The sequence below is a fragment of the Galeopterus variegatus genome, unplaced genomic scaffold, assembly GCF_000696425.1.
Source record: "Galeopterus variegatus unplaced genomic scaffold, G_variegatus-3.0.2 Scaffold1438, whole genome shotgun sequence".
Taxonomy (NCBI): domain Eukaryota; kingdom Metazoa; phylum Chordata; class Mammalia; order Dermoptera; family Cynocephalidae; genus Galeopterus; species Galeopterus variegatus.
Genome location: NW_007727549.1, coordinates 162,834 through 186,206, shown reverse-complemented (window position 1 = coordinate 186,206; position 23,373 = coordinate 162,834). Strand labels below are relative to the sequence as shown.

At 49.0% G+C, this 23,373-nt stretch overlaps 1 protein-coding gene across 4 annotated transcripts in view; it reads right to left on the bottom strand.

The window, feature by feature from the left end:
- Positions 1 to 1,594: 1,594 nt before the first annotated feature.
- Positions 1,595 to 23,373, bottom strand: part of ECE2 (endothelin converting enzyme 2) — a 31,553-nt gene continuing 9,774 nt past the window's right edge. The window contains exons 1-19 of one of the 4 annotated variants that reach the window (XM_008577003.1): positions 15,588 to 15,637; positions 15,105 to 15,353; positions 14,768 to 14,903; positions 14,327 to 14,542; positions 13,738 to 13,862; positions 13,472 to 13,618; positions 13,258 to 13,323; positions 9,558 to 9,746; positions 8,732 to 8,874; positions 8,022 to 8,136; positions 6,533 to 6,643; positions 5,153 to 5,251; positions 4,974 to 5,051; positions 4,320 to 4,423; positions 4,015 to 4,125; positions 3,824 to 3,891; positions 3,479 to 3,669; positions 3,272 to 3,367; positions 1,595 to 2,558 (exon numbers count right to left, since the gene is read on the bottom strand). In XM_008577003.1, coding sequence (XP_008575225.1) covers positions 2,382 to 2,558; positions 3,272 to 3,367; positions 3,479 to 3,669; positions 3,824 to 3,891; positions 4,015 to 4,125; positions 4,320 to 4,423; positions 4,974 to 5,051; positions 5,153 to 5,251; positions 6,533 to 6,643; positions 8,022 to 8,136; positions 8,732 to 8,874; positions 9,558 to 9,746; positions 13,258 to 13,323; positions 13,472 to 13,618; positions 13,738 to 13,862; positions 14,327 to 14,542; positions 14,768 to 14,903; positions 15,105 to 15,353; positions 15,588 to 15,626 — 2,460 coding nt within the window. In that variant the 5' untranslated portion in view covers positions 15,627 to 15,637 and the 3' untranslated portion in view covers positions 1,595 to 2,381. Of the gene's footprint in view, positions 2,559 to 3,271; positions 3,368 to 3,478; positions 3,670 to 3,823; positions 3,892 to 4,014; positions 4,126 to 4,319; positions 4,424 to 4,973; positions 5,052 to 5,152; positions 5,252 to 6,532; positions 6,644 to 8,021; positions 8,137 to 8,731; positions 8,875 to 9,557; positions 9,747 to 13,257; positions 13,324 to 13,471; positions 13,619 to 13,737; positions 13,863 to 14,326; positions 14,584 to 14,767; positions 14,904 to 15,104; positions 15,354 to 15,587; positions 15,638 to 16,443; positions 16,508 to 23,373 lie in introns of those variants that run through there. The other 3 variants (XM_008577007.1, XM_008577004.1, XR_550794.1) reach the window with 3 other exon arrangements.

Here is a 23,373-nt window from a genome sequence, read left to right as displayed (position 1 = left end):
AAAAGTCATTTATTAATATCTCCTTGGGTTCTGGAATTTGCTATGCCCATGTATTCACTTCTTAAAGCATTAATGCTGAAATGGTCCTCAGAGATCATCTTATCCAATCCACTTATTTTACAGACTGCTGAGGATACTAAGATGTGAAGAGGGGATCAGCCATTCCTGGCGACACACAGTTAGGGGGTGGCAGAGCTGGAGTCAGGGCCAGGTCTCCAGGTGTGATGACCATGCTCCTTCCAATACACTTTTCTGTCTACCCTGGAGTTGTGCTCTCGGAGTCTCAGGCCATGCTTTCCTTGGTCATGGAGCTCCTGAGGACAATTTGCTCTTTTCTGAGTAGTCAGCTATTTCCTTACATTGGTGAGCATCTAGCATTTCCAGATAACATGACGGGGACCCACATACAGCTCTTTATGGGGACAGTCTGGTGACCTGAAGAGCTGGGGCAGGATACAGACAGTGAGACACATGCTAGTGTCAACACCAAGGGGCCAGGGACCCCAGCAGCAATTACTACCAAAGCTTCCTTCTTCCCCCTCCAAACTTAACAAACTCGCCCCTACTTGCACTGAGTCTTAAAGAGAATTGAGACTGGACTCTTCACTGTTTTGCTGTAGTTCTCATTTTACAGATGAAGAAACAGGCTCATAGAGATTAGGGAACAGGCGTAAGCTCATACAACTATCACAGCTTCAATTTCAATCCAAGTCTCTTTGACTATAGTGAAGTAGTTAGGATTAGATCTGTAATGCCGAGTAGTATAGCACTTATGAAATACGACTGCTATGAGGATTAAGTGAGCTCATGAAGGTGAAAGTGCAAACCGAAAGTCCCAAAGGGAATAACTATCTTATTCATCTTTGTATCACCAGTTTCTGACATATTGTTGGTAATCGATAGATTTTTGGGAAATACATCTGTGAATGTTTAAGTTAACAAATGGATGAATGAGTAAAGAAATGAGCCACCTAGCACAGGCACCTGAAACACAAGCAGTATTCAAAAAAAGTTCCTTTTCCCTCCCTCTCTCTGGAGGGTGGAGGCCACATTTGCAGTCTTTGTGCCTGGCACTTGGTAGGCCTCGATGAGGATGTGTAGGTGGAATGACTGACTCTCAGGGGCTCTGAGCCTTTGAGGTGACAGGAAATGTTTGTCTTCTCAGCTACAAGTGGAGGCCAGTGCTCTGAGTTCCAGGAGTGGTATGCTACTTTGGTCAGGGCTTCCCTCTGCTGCACGGCAAAGGCCACTCATCTTCCAAGCTGACCCTGGCTTAGTAGTTACCCAGACTCAGTGTTGGGCCCAGCTGCATGCACAATGGAGGGGAGCAGCAAATCCTCCAGCTGCAGAACAGCCAGCAATGAGGATACGGCCACCAGTGAGCAGAGGACGCAATCTGACCGGCCACACTCAACTTAAGTCCATTCCTCCGTCCTGCCTCTTTTTCTCTGTCTCTCCAAACCTTAGTTCCCTGTATCTGGTGAGTGAGTAAAGCAGTGTCTCGAAGAGTGCCTGGCCTATGGTAGTTGCTCAATAAATACTGGTGGAATGAGTAAATGAATAAATGAAAACAGGACTGAAGGAAGAGACAGGCTGACTGATGTGTGTCTATTTATTGGCACAGAGTCCTACAGGGCCAAGACCACACCCTCCCCACCTTCTTCCCTGTAAAAATAAACTCTATCCTTCCTTCTCCCACCTCTATCTGCTTTCCTGCTTGCTCCAGGGAAAACCAGTCACCCACTAAGATTTGTGTCTTAAGACACAGGAACCAGCACCCCTATATACACACACTTTCCCTCTCAGCCCAGGAAAACAGGGGGGCAGCAGGAAGGCTTTTAAAGACGCTCAGGCTTCCACTAAGAGCTGAGCCAGTTGGCCTGTCTGTGAGGGTCAGCAACAGTAATGGGAGCCACAGCACAAGGAGCATGGTGTAGGGGCAGCCCCCGAGTGTGGGGCCAAAGTGGGCCAAGGCCACTCCCAAGTGAGCACTTGGTGAACCTCGGGGAGAAGCTGGGGAGGGACACCACCCAGGCCCTGCGTGGTCAGAGTGGGGCAGGCATAGTGGGCCCCATGGCCACCAAGCTGAGTGAGCTTGGGGCCAGAAGAGGCAGACTCCTTCCTGAGGGGACTGTACCCTCCTCCAGGCAGGGTAACATGGAAGGATGTCACAGTGAATGGTGGGGGCTCTGCTGGAGGCAGGGGCATCCCCAAAGCAGAGGCACGATGTGGTGGTTGAGTAGGGACTGGGACTCATGTCGCCTGTGGTGTGGAGGGGCCCAACTTGTTTTTGCTTTCTCCCAACCTTGGGAGCAAACAGCCTTGCCTAGAGAGCTGCCCCAGGCCCAGCACCAGTCACCCATTTCTCCCCAGATCCAGGCCTACCACACCTCACACAGCTGCCCTGGGTTCATGGGGGAACCAACAGGGCAGCCGAAGTGCCGCAGAAAGTCACGGGAGTTGGAGAGAGTGCCCAGCACGCGGAAGCGAGCAGGGCTGTGGGGATCGGTCACCAGCCCCTCGTGAGAGCTCTCTGGTGTGCGGACCGAGCACCACACCTGCGGGCCAGGACAGACATGGGACATGTGGAGTCTAGAGCAGAACGAGCCACAGACTTGGCTATAGCAGAACCAACCCAGGGGCACAGACCACCACTGCCCCAGCCCCTCCGCTCAGGAGGCCTCAGGGACACTGCAGGGGGCTCAGCCAGCATCTCAGTTCCAACCACTTTGCTATCAGCAAAAAGGGAAGAGAATGTGCTTTCCCTCCCAAATTCCTTGAAGAATTCCTTCCAAAACTGCCCTGGACATCGGTTGCCCAGCATGGACATGGTTGAGGTGGAAAAGCAGAGGTCCCAGAGGCTGCCTGCTGTGGTGCAAAGTACCTAGAGGAGAGCTCACCCAAGTCCTCACTCCACACTTACTTTATTCCTGGGTAGCCCTGGACAAGCCCCTTTGTGCCCCTGAGCTTTAGTCTCTTCCTTCATACCTACCTCACAGGAGCATCGTGAGGATAACGACTGCTCCCCTTCCTGCTCCCTCCAGCTGGGCAGATCTGCCCTTTGAGATGGGCACACTCCTACTGAGGAGTTCTCCCTCCTCAGGCCTCCCCAGGCTGCCTAGAGGCTTGGGGACAAGGCTGTCCCAGCCCACCTTCCTCACCCCAACTTCTGCTCCATTTCCCAGCCCCTTTCCTGCACACCCCAGACTTCTTATATCATACTCCAGAGGGAATGGGATGGAGCCCTCCAGGCCTCCCAGGAGGGCAATACCTGGGCAAATCCCACAAAGAAGAGCTGGTGGTTGGTGAGCCCCACGGCTGGCAGCTGCTGCTCCTCCCCATGCTTTCTCAGCCATGTTTCATATGCCTGGGTGGGCACAGTGGGCGGCAAGTCCATCAGGGCCTGCCCACATCCACCCACATCCTTCCACCCCAGCTGCTCGGTCTCAGCCACTGAAGGGCTGACCAGGCCACTCACATTGTAGGCAGCCTTGAGCCCCCCATTGTCGGCGATGTTCTCCCCCAGCGTCTGGCGGCCGTTGAGCCTCTCCCCATTGACCTGGTACTGGTTGTACTGCTCCTCCATGCAGGCCGTGTGGTTCTGGAAGGCCGCCAGCGACTCGTTCTGCCACCAGGGCCGCAGGTTCCCCTCCTTGTCATACTCACGCCCTGAGGAGAACTCACCCTTGCATGCCACCAGACCAGCACTCACCCAGAGCACCCCCACCAGCCCTGGTCCCCCGGGGCCTGCCCCAACATCCCAAGGGATTTCAGGAGCCATGGGGAACTCTAGGCCAGAGGGGACAACTCCACAGGTCTCTACCTTGGTCATCAAAGGCATGTGTCAACTCATGGCCCATTACCACGCCGATGCCACCAAAGTTCAGGGCCCTGGTGGGTGAGGAATGCTGAGTGAGGTCATGTTAGGCCACTTCCAGAACCTACTACCAGCTCTGCTCCAAGCTCACCCACAGGCCCAGGCCCTGGCACCCAGCCCTCCTGTCTCAGACACACTTTGGGTGGTTGCAGGCATAGAAGGGGGCCTGCAGGATGCCAGCAGGGAAGACGATTTCGTTCTTGGTTGGAAGGTAGTAGGCATTCACTGTCTGGGGGGTCATGCTCCACCTGGGGGAGGAAGAGGGAGAGGCTGAGGCTCCTGACTCTCCTGATACCGCTCCCAGCCCAGCAGTCCTATCCTACCTTCTGCAAGGGCCTGTACTTCCGGTCTGGGATGAGCCATGCCATCCCTTTCCCCCATCCCTCAAAACCTTTCCCCACCTCTTTTGCTGCCCCAAGTGTCTGTGGCCCCCCATTCTCACTGGTCTCGGCTGGGAGGCTTACGGAGCTGGTCAGCCATCACCTTAGCAGAGAAGTTATACAAATTCAACATGTTTTGGAAAAAAGAATCTTCAGAGACTTCATACTGTGGGAATGGTGGGAAGTAGAAAGCAAACAAGAGAACATGTTGGAGAAGATAATAGTCCCAGCTTGACTACTAATTAGCACCTCTCCAAGCCTCAGTCTCCTCAACTATAAAATATCAAGTAATAATTGCCAATATTTAAAGAGCACTATGTTGCAGATGTTGTATTTTTCACACACTGCCTTCTTTTCTTATCACAACCCCCCTATGAGGTAGGTACTAGTAGAACCCCATTTTACAGATGAAGAAACTGAGGCCTGGAGACATCTGGCCCAAGGTTACACAGTTAGGGATAGAAACAGGCTTTGATTCAGGTTTGACTACAAATCTCTGCTTGTTAACACTATATTTTACTGCTGTGTGGCCCACAGCCTGGCACAGAGCCAAAATTTAAGCACTGTTGTTAGACTGCATCTGCCTCTGAAAGGAGCCAACATGCAATGCACCTCTTTCCCTGCCACCACTGCTTGAGTCCCAGTTACAGAGCCCAGGGAATAGTGTCCCCCCACAATGGAGCTGAAGCCCAATACTGGTTAGCACAGGTACTCACCCCATCATAAACATCATCCAGCTCTTTGGGCTCCAGGATGAAATCCGGGAAACCAATCATATCATAGATAGCGTCTGCCTGAAGAGACCAGGTTAAAGGTTTCCCTCTCCAGACTCCCAGCAAAACTGTATCTTCCATCCCCACCTCAAGATGGCGCCCCAACCCTAGCCACGGCTCACTTTCTCCTTGGCTGCCTGGCGCGTCTTCTCATCCATCCAAACCAGCTGTCCCAGGGCCTCCTCGAAGGCAGTCCGGATTTCGCTGATCATCCCCTCTGCCTGGGGGTGGGTTGAGGGCACAAGTCAGCCTCCTCCTGTACTTAACTCATCCCTGCTTCCCCATCCACCCTATGCCCCATCCTGGTCCCTCCAGGGGAGACGTGGGAATGGCTGGACTCATAAAATAGGGTGGAGCATCTGGAAACACCATTTGTGAAGGAACTGGGATTAAGGGTGGTTTTTTTCTCATAAAATAGGGTGGAGCATCTGGAAACACCATTTGTGAAGGAACTGGGATTAAGGGTGGGTTTTTTTTTCTTTTTTTTTTTTTTTTAAAAGATGACCGGTAAGGGGATCTCAACCTTTGGCTTGGTGTCAGCACCACGCTCAGCCAGTGAGCGAACCGGCCATCCCTATATAGGGATCCGAACCCATGGCCTTGGTGTTATCAGCACCGCACTCTACCGAGTGAGCCACGGGCCGGCCCTAGGGGTGGTTTTCTTTTTTCTAATTAATTTTTTTAAATCGACAATAAGTTAATTAAATTAAAATTATAATTTAATATAGTGCATTGATTTTTATCTGATTGTGAAAGAAAGGCATTAATAGAAAATTTGGAAAATTGAGAAGAGTTGAAGAAGAAAATAGACCATTCATAATCCCATTACTCAGAGATAACTTCTTTTAACCTTTTGATTATCTACTTCTAGAGTTTTTCCCTGCCCAGATATACATATAAAATATGGAATTATGCTGTATAACTGAAGAAGAAAATAGACCATTCATAATCCCATTACTCAGAGATAACTTCTTTTAACCTTTTGGTTATCTACTTCTAGAGTTTTTCCCTGCCCAGATATACATATAAAATATGGAATTATGCTGTATAACATATATATATATACATATTTTTTATAACCTACTCTTTTTCACTTAAAGATAATCATCAGTTTAAAGGCTGCCTCCATAATCCATCCTAATTAAAATTTATTTTTCCTTTACCCTATGGTTGGATATTCAAGCTGTTTTCATTTCCCCATACTACAAACAACACTGCCATAAACACCCTTGTGGATAATATGTTAAGCACATCCATTATCATCTCCTAATAAATAAATATTATTTTTTCTTATTATATAGGCAACAAATTCATTGTAGAAAATTTGGAAAACACATAAGTTTTTTTAAAAAAAAAATCCCTCAATCCCACTGCCCAAAGCAACCACTGTTGATTTGCTTATAAATTTTCTTCCAGTTGTTTTTCCTATGTGTACACACATATATGAACAATATGTTTTAAATAAAACAAGGGGATAGTGTTGGAGAAACTTGGAGACTCACGATTTCCTTGCTTTGCCGGTCAAAGGTGGCCTTCACAAAGAGGGAGCCCAGAGCAAAGCCAAGGGCGTCATCTGTGCTGGAGATGCAGGTCTGCCACCTCGGCATACAGGACTGTCAAGGGACAAAGAGCCAGGCCCCCAGAGATGGCTCTGTCTGCCAGTCTGAGGGCCTTTCTCTGTCTCTGGGGCTAGCCCTTCTCAGCTCTGGACAACAGAGGCCTGGGTCTGGGGTGCCGTCTCTCCCTTGGACTCCAGGAAAAATGAAGGGCAATGTCCCAAAGTGTGCCAAGCCCAGCAGTAAAACCTCAGGAGGAATACATGTGCTGTTCCCTCTATTCTAAGCACTCTCCTCTTAAGTGTCTAAGTGACCCATTGGAGTCCAGAAGTTTCTTTGCTCCACTCCACATCTCAGTCTTACATCCAGTCGGCCACTCATGCCAGAAACCTGGGAGTCATCCCAGCTTCTTCCATCTCCCTGACCCCCACATTCAGTCTATCACCAGTTTCTACCAACTCTACTTCTTCACCATCTCTCCTGCCTACCCCATTGCCCTTCCCCTCCTGTGACACTATCACCTCTTGCCTGAAAACTGCAGTTGCCTCTTAACTAGACACCTGATTCCATTCTCATCCCCTCCCCTGCCACTCTTCTCCATCTTCCATGTAGTCGCCATAAAGATTATCTAATACATGGTTACTCCCATGGTTCCCCATCAGTGAAAGAAGCAAGGCCAGACTTCCTAACACAACATCCAGGTCCCTTCATGGATTGCCCTATGCCCCCTCACTGAACTCAGCCTCTGTGTTGCCCTGTTCTCAAGCTCACACCAAAGCACGTGCACATCCACCAGGCTTCTTCTGGCCTCTGAGAATGTTCACATGCTGTTCCTCCTGTCTGGGATGCCCTTTTCCCCTACTTTCTTGAGGAACTCATTCTTCAAATGACACCTCTTCAGAGAACCTTTCCTGATGCCTTCCCCCACCGTTCCCCCAGGTAGAATGTGCTGTCCCCACCTCTGTCCTAGAGCACAATGAAGGTCTTTCACTTAATGTGTGCACTTATCACCCCCAAATATAATGTATTTGTTTATATGTCCACTCCACCCCAGGCTTAATGGTGCACCTTGAAACTACAAACAGCATTTATTCATCTTCTTCATCCACATCATGAAAGCTCAGTACCTATATATACCATAGACTGGGTAAGTGCTTCACTTGCATTAACTCAGTTAATCCTCGTGAGAACCTTGCAAACTATTCCTACTTCACAGACCCAGAAATGGAGAGTCAGAGAGGCTGGATGACATGCCCAAGGTCCCATAAGCTAAAAATGAAGGAGTTGGGATTGGAACCCAAGCCAACTTGATTCCAAATTTTATGCTCCATACTATGTACCTGTGCACCATGCAGCAAATGGTGCCTGACACACTGTAGGTGTGCAGCATTAGCTAGATTGGATCAGAAGGCAGGGGCAGAGTCAGAGAGCCCACCTTCTTGGTGCCATAAAGGGTTTCCAGCAGCTTCTCTTGTGCAGACTCAAAGCGTTGGTCCAGGCTTGAGGTTGTCTTCTGCACAAGGTTCCAGATCAGGTAATTGTTCAGGATGCTGGCATCCAGACCAGAAAATAAGGAAGGGGCATACAGGGTACCCTTTCCCCCCAAAAACCAGCCCATAGGGATGTGCAGGCATCAGGAGTCCTGAGAGGCATATGTGGAAGCTGTCCAGAGTGCCTCTTTTACCCTGGGACCACACACCTGCCTATAGAAGTCAAGTTGGAGCAAGGCATGGAAATAAAGATTGCAAATGGGCACCCTGAAACCCTGGCATAGAGAAAGAGCCTGCAGACATTCTGATTTGATGTTTGGAAGGTCCAGAGCCTTATCTCTTTTGGGGGGGGGGGGAAGCTGGCCAGTACAGGGATCTGAACTCTTGACCTTGGTTGCCTGCAGACATTCTGATTTGATGTTTGGAAGGTCCAGAGCCTTATCTCTTTTGGGGGGGGGAAGCTGGCCAGTACAGGGATCTGAACTCTTGACCTTGGTGTTACAAGACTGCATTCTAACCAACTGAGCTAACTGGCCAGCCCAGAGCCTTATCAAATGCTGCTCTGTCTAGTTGTGCCACTGCACTATGCCCAGTCCCTGCCGAGACTTTCACAGAGCCCTGAACCCCACTCCCAGGACCTTGGGCTTCCCCCCACCTTGGTTCCGTGCGGTTGATAAGCTCTGACACCTGCTGCAAATAATCCATCCCATAAACCACCACAGGCTCAGAGTCACTCAACTCCAATGGTGACAGCAAGAAAGACAGGAACTCAAGCCAGTCGATGGAGGGCGCCAAAGTCTGAAAGCAAAAAAATCTCAGGCCTCCCTGCCAGCCCACCTGGCTTCCTGCAGACCCCTCTCCCACTGACATGCTGTAGCCTGGGAGTCCTTCCCATTGCCATAGCAACAGCTACTGGCTGCTTGGTGACTCCTTCCTCCAATAAATCCTTTTCCAGGCCTGAGCACCCCCCAGTTTGGGAGCCTGACTGCTTATTATACAAGAAAACCCATCATGTGTGATATTAAGCTAGGGCACAGATATTCAAATATTTTCCTAACAGCTGATAAAATACCACTCCCCTGACCCCTCATACATTCCTGGCCTCTCCTCCAGAAAGCCCCCTTCCCCAACTTCTCCATAATCCAGCACCTAAAGTGTTGATACGTGGCAGAGTAAGGGTCCTCCAGAAGACACTTCCATATCTATTGTGATTGTTTTATGGACATTTCATACAAGTTGTTATAAATTTTTAACTCAAACCCTTCATGCATCCCCAGGCAAGAAGAAAGGGACCAAAGGATGGCCTAGCAAGAGATGGCCTAAAATGGACACCATTTTTCATTCCAGGATAGCAACAATGCAGTCAGGAAGCTCAGAAAAGCAAGGATTGGCTGCCTCAGGAAGATCGCATGAGGGGAATCTGGGTGGTCTGTACCAGAGGCTGGCCCCTCCCAGATATCTCTAGTCCCTGCCTGCCCCACCTGCAGCTCCGAGATGCTCATCTTGTGATAGATCTTCTCCTCATCGCGCCGCTGGTCCTGGGGCACTGTGATGTTGGCCAGTTGTATCTCCAGCTCCAGCACCTGCTGCATCTGCTCCCGTGAGGAGGTTGGCTGTCCACCCAACAGCATCCCCAGCTCTTCCATGTAATCCAGGTAGGCAGTGAGCACCTGTCAAGGCCCGAATAGTCTTCATAGCCCAGCAACAAGTCCTGCCTAAGGCAGAGAGGATCTGTCTGTTCTGGCCACCACCTGGGCTCACTATCTCCTCTGCTTGATCCTCCTAATGGAAGCCTTTGTAGATGACCCTGTTTCATTTCTGACATACTGCTTACCACTGTCAGCTATGTCCTATTAAATTTGTGCACTTGTTTGTCATCTATTTCCCCAAGGAAAGGGCGAGTTCCAGGTGAGCACTGTTCCAAGTTACAGTGGCTTATTCGCCAGTGTGTCCCTAGGGCCTAGAACAGGGCCTAGTACAAAATAGGTGCTCTGTAAATATTTGTCCAGTGGATGGACCTGCTCCGTACTGCTTCGCCTCATTTCCTAAAGCCCTTCTAGTGTCCCAGCCCATCAGTGGCCACATATCTTCACTGAACAGCTGCCTGGACCCCACAGGGAATTTGCTACCTTTCATCCTGCCAGGCCTCACACTTGCTGCTTTCAGCTCTCCCCTCTGGTCTCCAAGGGAGAGAAAAGCACAGAAAGGAAATATTTAGTGATCTGGGCATACAGGTACCAGACTCTCTGTTAGAGGCTTTATTGGACCCCACAGGGAATTTGCTACCTTTCATCCTGCCAGGCCTCACACTTGCTGCTTTCAGCACTCCCCTCTGGTCTCCAAGGGAGAGAAAAGCACAGAAAGGAAATATTTAGTGATCTGGGCATACAGGTACCAGACTCTCTGTTAGAGGCTTTATATATAATGTATTTTCCCTCCACCCTCCTCAGCAGTTCCATAAAGTGGATATTAGTCTCATTTTACACACGAGGGAACAAGTTTGGGAAGGTGACATGATGGGAGTCATATCACAAGCTAGCAGATGGCAGAGTCAGAACGTGGCCCAGCCCTGAGGGGCCCAGCACTACCTGGGCCCAGCACAAATTCATGTGCCTCATCACCTGTTGGCACTCAAGCTCCAAGAGGGCAGGGGCTTTGCTTCCACCACCACTGTAATCTCAGGTTCTTGCACACTCTGCCACACAGTAGGTGCTCCATAAATATTTGCTGAGTAAATGGATGAAAATCTGCAAACAGACCCTCAGCACTGCTCAGCACCAACTCCCCATGGCCCTCTTCCCAGAGACCACTCCACACTCAGCCTGAAGCCACACGTGGGACTCCTTTAATTGTCAAGGGCCATTATCTCTTCTACTCTACTGAGAAGTTTTAGATCTCTCAATAACCACTCTCTACACTTCAGAATTTCTCCTTTTTCCCACCTCTCCTTTTCCTTGCAGGCAGCATCAGAGGAAGAGGTTTGAGTTCCAATCCCAGTCACCCTAGCCCCTAAGGGGGACGGTTAGCTCCACCAGTATCTCACTCTACTCCTTTCTCTCCTTACCTCTTTACCTTTAGCTTAAGACTTACTTTTGAGGCTTTCCTGAACCCTGCTTTCCTCCTAGTTTTATCCTGTCTTAACCTTTTGTGCTGCAGCTTCCCCTAGATCCCAGCACAGGAGGTTTCCCACCCAAGGCAATCAGTGACACACTGACAGCCAAACCCAAGCCTTTCTCCTCGCCCTTTCCGAAGTGTTGGACGATGTGGTTCTCTCTTGCATCCTCAAAATTCTTTCCTCCCATGACTCAGGTGATGTCAAAATCACACATCTGCTCACAGCACTTTTAAGTTTCCCTTTCCATTTCTTTTGGGATAAGTCCTAAATTTGACCCACAATATTCATGAATAATATGAGTCTACACACCTGTTTACTCTCCCCTCCCCTCTTCCACTGAACATGGTCAATAGAGAATACTCCCTCGCACTAACAGCCTTTGCAGAAGCTGTTCCCTTTGCAGAATCCCCTCCCTCACCCTAGGACTAGGCTGGTTCCCGATTATAGTCACTTTCAGAACCACATGCTTCTCCTCTATAACAGTCCCAACAACTGTAAACAGGACAGCTGTGTAATGAGGTATTTCCTGTCTTCTCCCCCACTTAGAGGGCAGTGGCTATGTCTTAGTCACTACATGCTTAGAGGAGGGTCTGGCCAAGGAATGCACAACGTCTGTGAGTGAATAACAGAAGGACAAATTAATCTCCTGGTTATCCTATTCCACAGCAGTCTCCTTTGCTGCCTCCTTCTCTCACTGCCCTTAAAAATACAAGGATCTCCTTCTTTCCTGTCTGTATTCTTCCCCCTTTCTCTCACCTCTCCTGAGCCTTTGTCTAGGCCTCTAAGAAGATGCCCCTCAAGCCGATGGCTCTCTTCAGGTTTGTCTTCTCTCCAGCACTCCACACAACTTTCACAGCTACCTGAGGACCTCTCCATATAGAAGGTGCCCAGGTCCCTCCAACTCACACATCTAAAATGAGCACCCTGAGTGTTGGCCACATGCTGGAGCATAAGCTTGCACCTCTCCCACCCACCCCAAACACCATATGAAGTAGATGCTATGATCCCCCTTTTACAGATAAGGAGACAACCTCAAAAAGAATAACCCACTTGCACCAAACAGCAGAGTTGATATTGAAACCCTGGTCTGACTCCAAACTCTTTCCTTTTCCTGTGACATTACACTGTCTCTTCCCCAATATACCTACCCTAACCTGGTTCTTCCTACAGAGGCCCCTGATTCCCTAAGGGCCCCTTCGCTCCACCATCACTCGGGCTTACAGCTCAACCTCAATCCCTACCACTTCCCTCTTCTAACCTACAGTCACCAACAACTCATGATTCTTACTTGATTGCACCTCTTGCAACCTCCCGTTCCTAACATTCCCTCTGCCACGTCCTCCATTTGGGCCATTGACTCAGAGTCTGTAGTACTGCAGAGACTCTTAACCCATCTCCAGGTTTCTCACACCCCAGCCAAACTGGCTTCCCACAACACTGCTCACTGGGTCACTCCCTCCCTGCTCTGGAACATGCAATGCCTCTCTGAGGGCTATAGAATAAGCTACTGAGTGTGGCATTCAAGGTCCTAGTCCCTGCCCACCCTCCCAGCCTGCCATCTGCTTTGAGCACCACATTTTCTCAAACTGGACCCCTTCCCATGGCCCAAACACACTTAGCCTTTCCCTCTTCAATGCTTTTGTTTAAACTGTTCCCTCTCCCTAGCACGTCCTCATCTGCTCCTACATATTCTACAGGGCCTGGCTCAAATCTCTTCAGGAAACCTTCTCTGGCTACCTGAGTCTCTCCTGAGTTCTAGAGACCCTCTTCTGAGCCTTGTTCTCAACTATCTAGGTCAATATATCCATCAACATTGAAAGCTTCTTGTGACAACGGCTCTGAAACTTATATCTCAGGATTCCGCCACTGCACCTGGCACACAGTAGGTTCCTATAAAATGTTTTCCTAGAAGAATAACAGAAACGAAAGAAGAGAGGGCAGTTGGCTCACTAGGTGACAGGATAGGCTCGCCTTCCCCATACTGACCCTGAGCAAAGGGAAAAGTAAACAAGGATCAGCCCAGTTCAGCAAGGGGTAGAGACAGGGGTTCTGAGGATGCTACTTACTTTCTCATTGGCAGTTCTGTTTAAGTAATAATCTCGAGAGGGCAGAAAGAGCCCAGACTGGTCTACCTGCAATGGCAAGGAAAGAAGGTGAGGCCCCCAGGAACCTGGACTCCTGTGCAAGGGAGGCCAGCCCAGCCTGTCTGTCACAGGAGAGGGGCGTCTAGACTCAGCAATGGGACCTGAAGTCCTTCCCCACCCTTCCCCAGTCCTGCACCTGGATAACATTGCTGTTGGAACTCTTCGAGTCGGCACTGATGTAGACGGTGAAGAATGGGGTGGCCCTGTAGGTCCCTGCTACTGCCTTCAGCACGTCCATGAAGTTGTCCTGGTCCCAGGGCCCCGTAATGTTCCAACCACCGATCTGAGTAGAGACCATAAGTGGAATCTATGGCACAGGGAGCCCCCAAAGCTATCTTGGGCCACATCTTCTCCCAGGGACACCCCTGCTCCCCCTGCCCGCAGCCAACCCAGTGGCCCTACCTTGTCAATGAGGTCTCGCAGTGGCTGGGCTCCCAACTCCTCAATATGCTCCACCTGTAAGCAGGACAGGTAGAAGCGCTGCGTCTTCCGCTCAGCTTCGCTGCTGGAGTTGAAGGTAGTGTTTTCTGTGGGGTAGAACAAGGGTCCAGGTGGTAATTAATTAGGTTAACCACTGAGGGGGAGTCCCTGGCCCTTTCTCGGTTCTTCTCCTTGGCTTCTCAATGAGCAGTCCTCCTAATGTAGACCCAGGAAGACTGTCTGAAACAGCAAATCGTGGTTTCCTCTCCCCTATGCATGGAAACCCTCAAAGATATCTAGGCACTATAGGCCCCCTGATGTCCAACATACCTCAACAGTGCTGCAGGCAGAGTGCAGAGAGGAGCCGCTCCATTATACTCAGAGGTCTGCCCCCCTCAAACCCATCTCCACTTCTCAGGGGCCCCTTTTCTTTGCATCCCCTCCCTCAGGAGTGTTCACAGAGCTATCTACTTCATTTGTGGACATTTATGCAGTACCAACTAAGTGCCAGGCTCTGTGGTGAGCATAAGGCATGTACCTGGCACAACAACTCCCTCACAGCACCACTCACCAAGCAGGAGCTTCAGTATGGCCTGGTTCTGGTCCCAGAGGCTGTTAAAGGTGTTCCAGCGAGAATGCCCATCTGGCAGGGCGTTCCTCCGAATCCAGCCTCCGCAGGAGAACTGGTAAAAGTCCTCACAGGGGCTCACCTCCCGGTCCAGGGACTCCAGGATTTTTCCAGCCACTCGAATGCAGGCCTCTGTGAGGCAGGTGCTGTGGGATGGGTCTGTGGCAGTGGACATGGCCAGAGGGTAGGAGACAGTCAATCTGGGAGAAGCAAATTGTTTGGAAGGGCCACGAAAGCAGCAAGGTTGGGAAGAAAAAGAAAAGCCAATGGCTTTTCTGTGTGGAAGGCTGGCCTCAACCAGAGAAAAATCTTAGAGGTCCTTCAGCCTCCAGACCGCACCCCCCCCCATCTGTGAGGGCTGGTAATAGGTGTGACCCCACCTACCTCTGTGGTACTGGACCCCCAGGGCCACAAGGCAGCCCAGAAGCAGTGCAGCCAGCAGTAGAGAAACACTTGCCAAGACCAGTTCCAGCCGTGTGTGTGAGCCTAAGAGTTGTCTTGTCCTCTTCCGGAATCCCACCTGGGGAACACAGGGGGACGGAAGGCAACTGAGCTGCAGAGTGGGGACCCAAGATCACCAGAGGGTGAAGGCACAGGCAGTTTCCATTGCCATGGAGCAAAAAACGCTAATAGGGTTAACTTTGGGCCCAGGGGCAATGAGGCAGGCCGAGTTGAGCCCTGAGCCTGCTTTGTGCAACGTCATGGCTTAGAATCACCTCACCATAGTCCCAGCGCAGAGGCCAGAGATGTAACGGAGGTGGGGGCAGGTGACCCTCCAGAACAGCCCAGAGCTCCTGGGTGTGCCAGGCGTCGTGCCAGGCGTCGTGCCAGGCGTCATGCCAGGGCTTGGGCCTGGTGAGAAAGGGGGAACCCCCTTGCCCACCTCCACTGCGTCCTGGGAGGCCCCGCCCTCTACGGGGGTCTCGGGTGCGTCTTCGTCCTGAAGCGTGGCCCGTTTGTACTCCACCATCTGCCAGACAGTCGGGGGCGCCAACCGAGGTCAGGCAGAGAGGGCTGTTTGCCCACGGCTCCGCCCCAGTGCCCCTCGCCCGGGGGTCACTCTCCGGCCTGCCCAGCTGTGCCGGCCTGGGGACCCTCTGACGCCGTCCCCATCCCCCACCCCCATCTCCGCGACGCCGCCCGTCCCTCCGCCTCGTCCTCCCCCACCCGGGTCCTCTCCCCCGAGTCCACAGCCCGCACTCACGTTGCCGCCGCTGCCCAGCTCCTGCAGCGCGACGCTCATGGTAGAGTCCGGCCGGGTGTCGTCTTAGGGCTCCCGGCGCGTGGGGGAGGGGAGGAGCGCGCCCGCGGCTCTCCGCCACTTCTTCCTGGTCAGCCCCAGATCTCGGCAGCACGCTCCACCCGTAGTTTACTTTCCTTGGACCCAGGCCCCAACCCCTATAATACTGCTTGGCCCAGTTCCCCAAATTTCAGGCCTTCTCCACCCCCTTTAAATACCTTAGACAAATGATGCCCTCCTGAGGAACATCCTCCCCCAGTAGTCCGCACGGCCGCTCTTCTCAGCACATACAGAGCACGCACGCAGTTCACCCACACACAGGGTGTCCACACAACATCTGCACAGAGAGCACACAGACCCCAAGTACACAGGCAGGCATATGGACACACACACACACACACACACCCCTAAGACACTCACAGAAGGTATACGCACTGCAAACATACACAACGTATGCGTGCACGACAAACCCAGAGACAACCCACAAAGTGCTCTGTCGTTCACACACGAAGAACAGGGCAGCGTACACTACACACACAGCCCACACTGACTCCACTTTTACATGTTGCTTCAAGACTGCACTTTTACTCTCCAAGATAATTGCTGTCATCAGATCATCTCATAAAGGGAGGGTTACAGATGGTGACAAATTGGCAGGGAAAAAAACAGCCATTCACAGATATTTAAAGAAAAGACGTGCTAACACTTCCATCTTGAGGAAAGCAAACCATTTTATTCGGGAGGTTTACGGGGGGGGGGGGGGAACCAAGCAATACTTAACTGAACGGCAATAGTGTAGCATACATGCATCTGCCATCTGCCTTCCATATTTTCATTCCTTAATCTGGCCCGGTGTTGGTGCAGTCTGCTGCACTGAAGAGTGCCTAGTGGTTTTTACAAACAGAAAAAGAAGAGAGAGTACCTCATCTCTCCCGCCCCACATCTCCCCCCACCAAGAGTGTACAAGAATTTGACCTGAGAAGGCTTGGGGTGGTGGCAAATACATAATCCATTTCCCAACCCCCACCTCTGTTCTCAGACATCTCGCTGCAAGTGGTTCTAACTGGAATGTTCCTGTGGCTGAGATAGAGTGGATGATGGATGGATGAGGCTGAAAAGTGTTGGATTGCTTTCTTTGGCATTTTCCACCCCAAAATTGAATGTTCTCAAACAGGAGACATTACAGTGTCACAGTTAGGGTGAAAGATTCTGGATTCAGACTCAGTTTCTTCATTTGTAGAATAAAATAAGAATAGGACCTACTTCAAAGAGCAGTTGTGAGAATTAAATGAAACAGTACTTGTAAAGTGCTTAGGACTGTGCCTAGCACATAATGGGCACTCAGTGTTTTATTATTATTATTATTACTATTATTATTATTATTATTATTATTATATTTATTATTTCATTTGAATTATTATTATCATTCACATGCTATAGGTAGAAATGAGAATTGTAAGGCTGGAGGTGGCCTGTACTATTTCCCACATGGTAGAGCAGGCAGATGGGTTCTAGGTTAGTCAGGGGTTCTCTGAACAAGGAGCTTTCACATCCAGCCATACTGGAGGCTGCAATATCAAGGCCTTGGGAAATCTACTTGGGACAAGTCTCTGGAGTTGTTCATGTTCACTTTGATGACAATGTGACATCAGAGCACTCACCTTTTTCCCCTTTCCCCATGAGACTGGATGAAAGAAAATATGGCAGCAGGGTAGGATGGCCATATGAGTGTAACCAAAGCTACTGCATAATGACCTCCTGGCAGCAAGATCATTAGAAATAGTCCCATGGCCACTGCAACACCACAGTGGAAATAGCAAGCTTATGCAGCACTTCACTATGTGCCAGCCACTGTTTTAGATGCTTTACATCTATATACTCATTTACCCTCATGACACCTATGAAGCCATTCTACAGATGAGAAAACTGAGGCATAGAAAGGCTCAGAGCCACACAGCTAGTAAACGGCAAAGCTGGGATTCACACCCAGGGAGTCTGGCTCCTTTCTGGAGAACAGTTTAGCAATATGAGTCAAAATGAAGTTGTACTTTCTCCCAACATTAGTGGCTAGTATTTTGCTAATCTCCTCTAGAAGAGTAAGTGAAAACACCTCAGTTTTCATTTGTTTGGTTTCTTGGCTGGCCTGTACCACATCAGTTTTCAAGTCATGCAGACCTGGACTAAAATTTGGGCTCAATTCTTTATCAGCTGTATGATTTTTATCTTTACCCTTAATTTTTCTCATCTATAAAATGGGAACAATCATCCCTAGCTCAGAGAGGTGCTGTGAGAATTAAATGCGACCACCTATGAAAGAGCCTGGTAGCTATTTTTACAGTGTTCTTGAATTCACTAGGTTTGGCCTAGATGGACATTTTCTTTTCATGCCTATTTCATGACCAAAATCATTTATTAGGCTCATCACTATTCCTGACTACATGTTAGGTACCCTCTGTATAGGAGGTTTGCAGGATACTCTTTTCTTTTTTTTTTTTTAAAGATGACCAGTAAGGGGATCTTAACCCTTGACTTGGTGTTGTCAGCACCACGCTCACCCAAGTGAGCTAACAGGCCATCCCTGTATATAGGGATCTGAACCCATGGCCTTGGTGTTATCAGCACCACTCTCCTGAGTGAGCCACAGGCCGGCCCTAGGATATTCTATTCTATAGTTCTATTTTCTTTCCTTTGTGTTTATCACCTTTGACTCTGTTTTCCTCTTATTCTCATTTTATTTTTTTGTCTCTTCTCTTTCTTTCCTACATAGGTAAACTTTTTCTGGTCTTTCTTTCCCTGTGTTGATTGTAAATTGAGAGGAAACGGACAATTGTGTTAAATTTACAAACACAATGTAGTCATGAGGATAACAAGAAACAACAATGTCCAGTATTGAGAAATACGGGAAATATGAGCACTGTCATATATTGCTGGTGGCTTATAAATTGATATGACCTTTTGGCAATAGGAATCAAAACATGCAAAAGTGTGCACACTCTTTGACCCAGAAAGTCTAATTCTAGGAATTTGTTTCAGAAAATCATTATCCACAGGACATTTGTATCAGTTGGCTTTTGCTGCATAACAAACCACTCCAAACACAGTGGATTAAAATAACAAAAGAAGGGCTGGCTAGTTAGCTTAGTAAGTTAGAGCATGGTGCTGATAACACCAAGGTCAAGGATTTGGATCCTCATACCAGCCAGCTGTCCACCCAAAATAATCATAATAACAAACGTTTATTATTTCTCATGTTCTATGGTTTGATTGGGTGGTTCTTCAGCATGGAGCCAGCTCAGCAGGAGCTGGATGGTCTAGGATGGCCTCGAAAGGCCTCATTTACATGCTTGGGCTTCAGTTAGGATGTCTGAACTCTATCTCTTTGTAGTCTCTCATCTTCTAGTAGGCTAGCCCAGGCTTCTTCATATAGTGGTCTTAGGATTCTCAGCAACAAAAAAGGGGGCAAGCTCCACTACGAAAACATTTTTTAAGCCTCTGCTTGCATCACATCTGCTACTATTCCCATTGGGCTTTAAGCCACATGGTCAAACTAGATTCAGGGATGGAGAAATAGGCTCTACTTCTTGATTGGAGGAACTACAAAATATTGTGGCCATTTTTTTCCCTACAACATTTGTTTATTACAGCACTATTTATAATACAAAACAAAACCCAAAAAACTAAGGGGGGAGTCCAAGAGTAGAGGACTTGATAAATCAAACACTCACAAAATGGGATACTATGTAATATTTACAAATGACAGAAAAGAAGAATTAATGCTAGGAGGAAAGGTTCTCCCTATGGATTTAAGTGGAGGAGAAAAAGGGTTACAAAATCTCATTTTTTTTTCCTTTTTGTCTTTTTTTTTTTTTTTTCGTGACCGGCAACGGATCGCAACCCTCAGTGTCGCGCCCGTACCGGACCGGGACCGGCCACGGGATCGCAACCCTCAGTGTTGCTCCCGCACCTCGCTCAGCCAGTGAGCAGCCGGTCTGCAACAGAATCTCATTTTTGTGAAGTAAAAAGTATAAAAGTACAGGTTACAAAAAGATTGGAAGGGTAGGTGACAAAATGTTAGTATTAATGTATCTGATGATGACGTTACTTTTAATTTCTTCTGTATTTGTTTCTGTATAATACAGCATAATAGCTAACATTTCTGTAGTCCAACATTTACCTAAGCATTTTATATATGTTAACTTACTTAATCCTTGCATTGACCCAATAAGAGAAATTCTACCAGTATCATTGTTCCTATTTTACAGATGAGGAACCTAAGACACAGGGAAGTTTAACAACTTGCCCAAAGTCACACAGCAAGTACAAGACAGAGCCTTGACTTGAATCTAAACTCCACGCTCTTAACCACTACACTATTCTCATTTCAAAGTCAAATGAATTGTCTGGAGCAAGAGCATGATGTTTGGTAAATGGACTATCTCGTTGGCTTTAAACCTTTTAAAAAGAATCATTAAAACCTTTTTATTGCAAATGTAATATACTCCAGAAGTATATAGAATAAAAGATGAAATTCATTCTGCTGGGATCCCAGGGCCATCCTCAAAGATAACCATTATTAGCAGTTTGGTATGGATCCTTCCAGATCTTTCTTTTACATATATTTGCATACCTAAACGCACTATATGTATGTATATATATAGTGTGTGTATATGTGTGTGTGTATGTATACTTTTTGCACATATATGAAATTATACTCTACACTTGTTATATGGTGACATTTTGGCAAGTCTTGGAGATCTTACCATGCCTGTTCACACATATCTACCTCATTCTTTTTTTTTTTTTTTTGTAATTTTTCAGCTTCTTTTAAATAGGATGAATCCTGGAAATACCCTCACAGTGTGGGCTTCCTTCAAATGGACAGGGTAGGAGCAAAGGGCCCCCAGACGGAGTTTAAAAGAGGAGAAACATAGTCATGAGAGATGATAGTAAAAAGATTACCCCCAAAATATTTGTAACTGCTTGCATTTGCTTCTTAGAGCTGCAGTAACAAAGTACCACAAATTGGATGGCTTAAAGCAACAGAAACTTATTCTCTCACAGTTCTAAAAACTAGAGGTTCAAAATCAAGGTGTCGGCAGGGCCTTGATCCCTCAGAAGGTTTCTAGGGAAGAATCCTTCCTTGCCTCTTCCAGCTTTTGGTGGCTCCTGGAAACTCTTGAGTTTCCTTGCTTGTAGCTCTATCATTTCTATCTCTGCTTCCTTCATGTGGCCTTCTTTTCTGTGTGTATGTGTCTCTGTGAGTCTGTCCTCTTCTTATAAAGTGACTGGAGTTAGGGCCTACCCTAATCCAGTATGGCCTCATCTTAATTTAAATAATTGTATCTGCAAAGACCCTATTTTCAAATAAGGCCACATTCTAAGGTTACAAGTGGACAAGAATTGGGGTGGGTGAGGTGTTCTCTATTCATCCCACTACACAGGTCTACAGTTTACACCTGAATAAAAATGTCATTAATATTCAATTGCCAAAAGGCATACTATTCTGTTTAGAATATATGGAGCAAGTACACTAGTTTTTGAGGGACTTTCAATTGAGAAACTCAATGCACTGTCACACAACTCCATACAAACTTTATTATGTTTTAGTTGTGAAAATGAATTTTCCTCTCATGGGCAGGGATGCAGAACATCAGATTTTAAATAGAGGATCAGAATTTAAAGAACTCCCCCCCACATTTTTACAACATAACTGAAGTTTATATATTGCAATATCTTCACAATTTTGTACTCAGGTCTTTTGCTTTAACCATGACCCAGCATGCACAGCATAGGCAGGAATGATTATTTAAGAAGGAGCTAATCAAATAAATTCCAGGTTAAATTGTTACTCCTCCAATATCCCTCATTCTGGGCACTAAGAAGAGAATTGTTTCAATTCCCCATGTAGTACTCTCATCTCATCCTTGGCAAGGACCTTCATGGCCCCTTCTTTAGCATTTTAGGTGAGGGTGGCTCATTACCTCCTGAGACAACGCATTCACCTCAGGACAATTTCATTTCATCTGCAAAACTGTCCTTAATAAGCAGGTTCTATTATCTCTATGCTTCAGACTAGAACAAGGTGTGCAGAGAGGCATGCATATTATGCAAACACATGGGGTAAAGACAAAGGATATACAGTACATCAAAGGTTTAATAAAACAAGTACAAATGAATTAATTTTAAAAACCATACTTATAGGGCCTTCAGTTCAAGATCACCTATAAAGTGGCACGGTCAGGATTGGAACCCATTGCTGGACAACTTCCAGTGGGGATGGAATTTTCCGGACTCTCTCCTAGTGACCCTGAGCTCCTGCCTCTCTTGTCCTTCCAGGTGTCAGGGCTCCTCTCATTCCAGGTTGGCCTTCACTTCCAGCCAAGGACCTCAAGACCCTCATCCCAGAGACTAGGATAGAGCACAGGAAGACTTGATAGGGATGGGACCCCAGGCCTGGGGCCTTGAGTGAGGCTGTCACGGAGGCATCCCCTAGCATGGCCCCGCCTCCCCCCCCCATCCAGTTCCCATAGGCAGCCACCACTGCATATGCCTCTGTGTCCCTGGGACTAACACTTGATGAGGTGTTGGAGGAAGGAGCTCCTACACCAGGAGGCCTCACTAGCTGTGTGATTTGGCCAGAGTAAGGGAGGAAAGAGCCTCTGCCTGAGGTGTAGACTGATAGAGTGATTATTACCCTTATGAGCGCTGTAGTCATTGTGGCCGAATATGAGACACCACCTCCCCCCGGTGCCAGTGATTGCGCTAGCTAACAGGTGACGCCGCAGCTGACGGCCAGGGCTGGGGGTGGTGAGGGGCGGGGTGTCGGGCGGAAAGGGGACAGAGAGGGTGTTCCCATCCGTGCAGCGAGAACTCTCCAGTGGTCCCCCGCAAAGAGGGCTGGGGGCGCTCTCCGTCGATCCCTCATTCCCTCGGGACGAATCGGCGGGCGCAGCGTCCTCAGGCGCTCCGGGCTTCCCCGCGTCATCCGCAGCCAGGGCGCCCCCCGCGACGCCGCCATTCGTCCTGCTACACTGCAAGCGCAGCGCTGGCCTCCAGGGCCAGGGGAACCGCAAGGCGCGGCGGGCGCTTTGAACCCGGATTTCTGCGCCAGCAGAGGGGCTGGGGTGGGGCTGGGGGCGTGCACCCTGGTGCGCGCGGCGTCGGCCCAGTTACTAAGACCCCTCCTAGAAGAGACAGACCGAGGAGACCGAGTGGCACATAGGCCAAGCATGGAGACAGATACAGGAAGGCAGAAGAACTTAAGAGACAGGCGTAGACAACGACTGTAACGCAGCGAAAGAGAGATGGGACAAAGAGAGATACAGACAGGCACACAGAGACAGACTGAGATATAGACAGGCAGAGAAAGAGATCCAGAAGGGCAGTCAGAGACGCACAGACCCCGATGAACAGCTTGAGACCGGCAGAGCAACTAGGATACAAGAGCGCCGACTGCAAGGGCACCACCCACTGCCTGAGCTCTTCCCGCGTCCTGCGGGCTCATGCCTCTCTCGCTCTCCGCCCGGTACCCGACCCTCCCCCCGCCGCATTTCCAGTGGCCGTCCTTTCGATTGCCAGCCCTGTTGCCGCCTTCCGGCCTCGACAGCTTCCCCTTCCCTCACCCCCAGCCCCCAGTCCCCCTTGCACTCCTCTCCTAGCCTCAGTGTCGGACCACCCCCCCCCACGTCCCCGTCCCAGTACGGGGCTCGTTCCCGCTGCGCCCCGCCATATCCCGCCTCTGCTGTACCGT